This window comes from Octopus bimaculoides, chromosome 7, assembly GCF_046866305.1.
Source record: "Octopus bimaculoides isolate indiv1 chromosome 7, ASM4686630v1, whole genome shotgun sequence".
NCBI classification, from domain to species: Eukaryota; Metazoa; Mollusca; class Cephalopoda; order Octopoda; family Octopodidae; genus Octopus; species Octopus bimaculoides.
In genome coordinates this window covers 22,462,385-22,469,491 of record NC_142934.1, presented here as the reverse complement: position 1 = coordinate 22,469,491, position 7,107 = coordinate 22,462,385, and the positions used below count along the sequence as shown (strand labels likewise).

Below are 7,107 nucleotides of genomic sequence, written 5' to 3'. Positions count from 1 at the left end.
TTACATTGACCCCAATGCTCAACTGGTACTTATTTTATCAACCCCGAAAGGATGAAAGGCAAAGACAACCGCAGCAAAATTAGAACTCAAACCGTAAGGACAGTTGAGATGCCGCTAAGCATTTCACCTGGTATGCTAACGATTCTGTCAGCTTGCCGCCTTAATAACAACAACAACAATAATAATAATATTAATAATAATTGAAAAAGCAGAAAAGAAAAAGTCAAAACCTGGTAAATATATATTTATTTTCCCCACAAAGAAATTATTTGGAAATTATCCAGCTTATTCATAAAAATCATATATATATATATGTAAATGGAGGATAAAATAATTTGGTCGTCACCATTACATCTACATTTTGTTGACAGGTTGGATACCAAGGATGAAGAAGATAGTACCAATGACATTGGCTGTTGCTTCACAAAGCAGCAAACGGCTCATGTTTACTTTAATGATCTCACCTGGAAATAAAAATGACAGCAGAGTGACAGGCTCAAATTATAGAAAATTATGAAAATTAAAAACAATTTTTTAAAATATTGAGAAAAAAAAAAATAGCAACTAGTTTCAAATTTTAGTACCAGTAACGTTGTTGGGCGGGCGTTAGTCAATTACATCAACCCCAGTGCTCAACTAGTACTTATCTTATGAACCCCGAAAAGTTGAAAGGTAAGGTGAACCTCAGCAGAATTTGTATTCAAAATGTAAACAGCCAGAGAAATACCACTTAACATTTTGTCCAATGAGCTGATGATTCTGCCAGCTCATCACCTAATGTGTATTGACTAATTAATAATCATATTAAGCAATTAATAGCACCAATTTACACTGAAATGGTGGTGTTTAGATGATGAATTGCATGAAACTATTATGTGAATAATGTAAATAAAGAGATGTGAATGTTATCCATGCTATATTTAAAAGAGAAAAGAAAGAAAAAGATGTGTGTATATATATATATATATATATATATATATATACTTTATTTAAAAGCAGCAGAAATATAACAAAAAAACCGTTACTCTCAGAGTAACGGTTTTTTTGTTATATTTCTGCTGCTTTTAAATAAAGCATATTACTCTACCTCTGGTATTTGAGTACTCTTTTTTTTCACCTTGTTGCACATTTCATGTGCTTACTCCAGTATATATATACATATATATATATATATATATATATATATATATATATATAAGAATTTAAGGATTGGAGAAAACGCATGTTATAATTGCATACTTTATTCCTACATATGTTTCAAAGGATTACAACCTGTGTGATCCATAGGGATCTTTGATATTAAAATTGTAACCTTCTCATCAGGGAAAGCATGGGAATCATCTTAAACGTAAGACATTATGACTTACGTTTAAGATGATTCCCATGTTTTCCCTGATGAGAAGGTTACAATTTTAATATCAAAGATCCCTATGGATCGCACAGGTTGTAATCCTTTGAAACATATGTAGGAATAAAGTATGCAATTATAACATGCGTTTTCTCCAATCCTTAAATTCTTAAATATACTCAAATACCCAAAATTTCAAGGAGTTCCTGCCTTAAAAACAGGAACTAAACCACAGTTATTTTGTGTTCTTTGCTACATTGGTTTCTATTAACCCATTTATTCTATCAGAAGAATTTTTATTCATTACGATAGAAGAAATACACATAAATATATATATATATATATATATATATCTTTTACTCTTTTACTTGTTTCAGTCATTTGACTGCGGCCATGCTGGAGCACCGCCTTTAGTCGAGCAAATCAACCCCAGGACTTATTCTATCGGTCTCTTTTGCCAAACCACTAAGTTACGGGGACGTAAACACCCCACCATCGGTTGTCAAGCGATGTTGGGGGGACAAACACAGACACACAAACACACATATATATATATATACATATGCATATATACGACGGGCTTCTTTCAGTTTCCATCTACCAAATCCACTCACAAGGCTTTGGTCGGCCCGAGGCTATAGTAGAAGACACATGCCCAAGGTGTCACGCAGTGGGACTGAACCCGGAACCATGTGGTTGGTAAGTAAGCTACTTACCACACAGCCACTCCTGCACCTATATATATATATCGCTCCGATTGTAATCCCATGGATTAGTATGTGTAGGCTATAGTTGAGAAAGACACCAACTGTTCTGCCTGCAATACCAAAGCCAAGCTGGTGGCCAAGATCAAGGAGGTGTTCAAAGATTTTCCCAAGGACACAGTGAGGCATGCATGCACCAGGTTCAAGAGCCATCTTGAGACCATAGTAGAAACTAAGTGCAATAATATCTAGCTGATATGCTGTGATTTTTTTAAAGTACTTTTATGTTGGGATGGGATATTGTTTTCTTTTCTTTCCCTTTAAGCAAACTGTCAAGTTTAGTCTGTCTGTGTGTATGTACATCTATCTATCTATCAATATATATATATATATATATATATATATATATATATATATATATATATATATATATGGGTAAATATAATAAGGGATTACTCCAAATATTTATTCGTTTATTCTTAGTTGGGTATTCAAAATGGGTTATTCAACAGTTAATATATAAATCTAATAATATTCTCATAAGATAAGAATTTAGAGATATATTCTGTTGGATAATTCTGAATATATTACCTTAACTGTATAGGTTTCCTAGAGTATATAATATCAACAACAATAATAAGAAGAATTATTATGAAGTGTCATAACATTACCTTTAATCCTTTTTATATATATACAGGGGATGTTATGCCACTTCATAATAATCCTTATTACTATTGTTGCTGATATATATATATATATATATATATATATATATATATATATATAAATGTACATGTGTGTATATATATGCTGTGTATAAGCATAGACATGATCGCATGGTAAAGAAGTTCACTTAACAACCATATGGTTTCAGGTTCATTCCACTGCCTAACACCACAGGCAAATGTTTCTTGGGCCAACCAAAGCTTTCAGAGGGGATTTGGCAGATGGTAACTGAAAGAAGTGTGTGTCCTCATCTTGACACTGTGTGACAGATGCAAGTGACACACACAAGTGGAACCTTTTGTTTCTCTGAAATCATGTCCAGTCATGGGGAAATATTACTTTGTTTGGAAACAGGTGAGGGTTGGTGACAGGAAGTGCATCCAGTCATAGCAAATCTGCCTCAACAAATTCTGGTGGAAGTTAAAATGATGATGATGATGAAGATATCTAAATAAATGTGTGTGTGTGTGTGTGTGTGTGTGTGTGTGTGTGTGTGTGTGTGTGTGTGTGTGTGTGTATATATATATATACACACACACACACACACACACACACACACACACACACAGATATATATATACACATGTGCACACACACACACACACACACACATATATATATATATGTATATACATACAAGGTGCATCCCAGAAAATTTGAGACATTTTTAGAAAAGGCAGTTATAAATGTCCAAGATAATTGTAATTTTTATATATCATTACTAAACATCTAATCATCTGACCTGGCAACTTTTCTATTCCATACTGAAAGAGATGGCCGCAACAGCACTTTGAAAACACTTTACTAAACTCTGTCACAGCTGACTAGATTGCAGAATGCAGTCCAAGTATGAAGACAAATCGGAAGCTTTGCTGTGAAATAAAGTTTCGAGTTAAACTAGGCAAAAACATTACATAAACTTATGAACTGCTCCAGATTGTTTCTGGATCTATGTGTATGAGCCAAGTACGTGTCTTTCACTGACACAAGAAGCCAAGCAGAGCAAGTCCACCAAGAAGATTATAATGATCCCCTTTTTTTCAATGCAAGAGTATCATATACATCCACTGGGTTCCCTCTGGTCAAACAGTCAATAAGGAGTACTTTATGGAGGTTTAGAGGGAGTTCAGTAAAACGGCCAGAACACCTGAACCAGGATAATGCACCAATGCACAATTCTAACCTGGTTGACTGATAATTCGACAGTGATGAGCATCAGAACTGTCCCTCAAACTCCCTACAGTCCAGGCCTTGCTCCCTGTGACTTTTAGTTGTTCCCCTAGCTGAAAGAGAAGATGAAGGTAGGTGTGACAAGGGTCCTGGACATGTTTACTTTTGAGGACTTCTATGGAGCATTTATAAAGTGACTGGATTGCTAAAACAAATGCAACTATATGCACGCGCACTCACACACAATTCATACATACATCATCATCGCCATGTGTGTATGAATATATGTTTGTATGCGTGTATGTGTATGCAACGATATGCGCAAGCGTAAACATAGTATGCCATGCAGGTATGGTCTGGGTTCTTATTACTCTTACTATAAATAAAAATAAAACGAACACTCAAACAAACAAACAAACAAACAAACGCACAAACAACAAAGAAAACATCATACCTGTATTGCGATCTTTCTCGATACAGTAGCATTGGTCATAGAATTCTGTGAAGACTGTTGCCAATTCATAAACATAGTCACAGACAGAGTGGAGGAGGAGGTCACCCAACACTTTCTGGATCACATCGGCAAAACGCATAATGCACTTGGCCAGCTTCCATTCCTTCTCGTGGCTCAAATCGATGGAACAGGTGAGTGCTTCCTTCTGCAGTGTCTCTTTGGAAACTTGGGCTAGACGAGCAATTGACCTGCAGGGCAACAAAGGAATAACATTACGAAAATATCTCAATTAAATAGAACAGCTATTAATATCACACACACACACACACACGCGCGCACACATGCACATGCACATGCTCAGTTTTTGAAGCGTGTCTGTGTGTGTGTATGAATGTGTCAATGTGTATTTATTCTTTTATTCTTTTACTTGTTTCAGTCATTTGACAGTGGCCATGCTGAAGCACCGGCTTGAAGGGTTTTAGTTGAACAAATCAATCCCAGAACTAATTCTTTGTAAGCCTAGTACTAATTCTATTGGTCTCTTTTACCAAACCACTAAGTTATGGGGGCATAAACACACCAACATCAGTTGTCAAGTGGTGACAGGGAGACAAACAAATACACACACACACACACACACACACACAACAGGCTTCTCTCAGTTTCCATTTGCCAAATCCACTCACAAGGCTTTGGTCGACCCAAGGCTATAGTAGAAGACACTTGCCCAAGATGCCACACAGTGGGACTGAACCAGGAACCATGTGGTTGGTAAGCAAGTTTCTTATATATATATATATATTTGTATGTATGTATTTAAGTGTGTATACGGGTATATGTGTATGGGTATGTGAAGCTTATTATTTCTCAAGCACAATGTATAATTGCATAAACAGTAACACACACACACACACACACACACACACACACACAGAGGCAAACATATAACAACCCCAGTACACATGCACACACACCTACACACATTAGATATACTCCAAATGTGCATGCACACACACACACACACACACACACACACACTGCATATGTGACACACACATATACAATAGATAGCCCCCATCCCCTGCCACTGCCCTGTCTCACCCACAGTTGAGTCCTCCCAGTCCAAGCATGAGACAATAAGGTGCTGTGAGGAGGTGTGTGTGTGTGTCTCCATGCACCATCCACAGCACACTGATGCATACATCCAACCATCTATCCACACATACATCCACACATACATACACACAGTATTTTGTTTGCTAAATCTGTGCTCACCACCCCAGGAACTGCCCGGTGTGCTCATGGCTTAAGATAGCATTGGTAACAAGCACACACACACATGCATATACACACACGCACACATACGGAAAACACAGATATACACATTTCCTCACCCTGACAATCATTCACAAATACACCCACACATACACTCAGAAAATATCAACAGACACACACAAATTTCTTCACCATGATGCCTCCACCGTCCAACACACACACACACACACACACACACAAATTTCTTCACCTTGAAGCCACCCAGAAATATATATATATATATATATATATATATATATATATACACACACACACCTCCTCTTGACAAAAGGAAAATTAGTGAAAACTTATTAAATAGATTTAGTGTTCCTTCCTGTGACAACCTTAACTGCAAGTAGTAGTAGCAGCAGCAGTAGTAGTAGTAGTAGAGTGGTGGTGGTGATGGTAGTGGTTGTAATAGTGATGGTGGCATTGGTAACAGTAGTAGAGGCAGTGGTGTTAGCAGTAGTTGTAGGGGTGGAGTGGTGGTAGTGTTGGTGATAACATTAGAGTAATAAAGTAATAGTTTCAGTAGTAGTAGTAGTGGTGGTGGTGATAGTAGTAGTAGTAGTAGTAGTAGTAGTAGTAGTAGTAGTAGTAGTGGCAGTAGTATAATGATTGTCACGGTGTTAGTGGTGTTGTAAGTGGTAGCAGGAGTAGAAGAGTGGTGGTGGTGGTGGTGGTAGTGTTAGTGGTAGAAGTAGCAGCAACAACGGTACAAGTGATAGTGGCAATAGTAGTAATAGTGGTAATGGTGGTAGTTTTCAAATCACAAACAAAAGAAGAAAGCCTCTATACAGTCACTCAACAAACCAAAAATAGCAGCTAAATCTCTCTCACAAGTAACACCCTACCATCTTAAAATAAATATTTAAAAAAATACACAGAAGAAGGCTACATGGATATTTCCAGCAAAGAAAAAAAAACAAACAAAAGAGAGGAGTGTCATGGTTGGATTGCTTTGAATCAATGCTGGTGCCACACCCATGTTGACACCACACCCCTCATGCAGGCACCATGTAAAAAGCACCTGTTCGCCCCCCACCATCTTGCCTTGTCTATATGAAACTACTCACTCTTATTACTCCCACTCAGTAGAGGGGCCAGTGAGGGAGCAGAGACATGGAGTTAGGAGGTCCCTTGTTGAGGGCATGGTTACCCTTCGGGTGCCATAAAAAATGCACCCAACACACTGTAAGATGAAGTCAGGTAGAGCATCCAACAACCGAAACCAAAGAAGCACTCAGTACACTCATAAAGTGATTGGTGTTATGAAGGGCAACGAGCCATAGAAACTATGCCAAAACAGATGACTGTAGTCTGGTGCAGCCCTCTGTCTTGCCAGCTCCTGTCAAATTGTCCAACCCATGCCAGCATGGAAATCAGACAGA

General features: G+C 37.5%; 1 protein-coding gene across 4 annotated transcripts in view; it reads right to left on the bottom strand.

Moving 5' to 3' along the window:
• Window positions 1-229: 229 nt before the first annotated feature.
• The window catches only part of LOC106881690 (arginine--tRNA ligase, cytoplasmic), a 218,777-nt gene continuing 211,899 nt past the window's right edge, over window positions 230-7,107 (bottom strand). For all 4 annotated transcript variants that reach the window (XM_089354979.1, XM_089354980.1, XM_089354981.1 and 1 more), the window contains 2 exons: window positions 4,403-4,650; window positions 230-464 (listed from right to left, as the gene is read on the bottom strand). In XM_089354979.1, coding sequence (XP_089211105.1) covers window positions 355-464; window positions 4,403-4,650 — 358 coding nt within the window. In that variant the 3' untranslated portion in view covers window positions 230-354. The remainder of the gene's footprint in view (window positions 465-4,402; window positions 4,651-7,107) is intronic.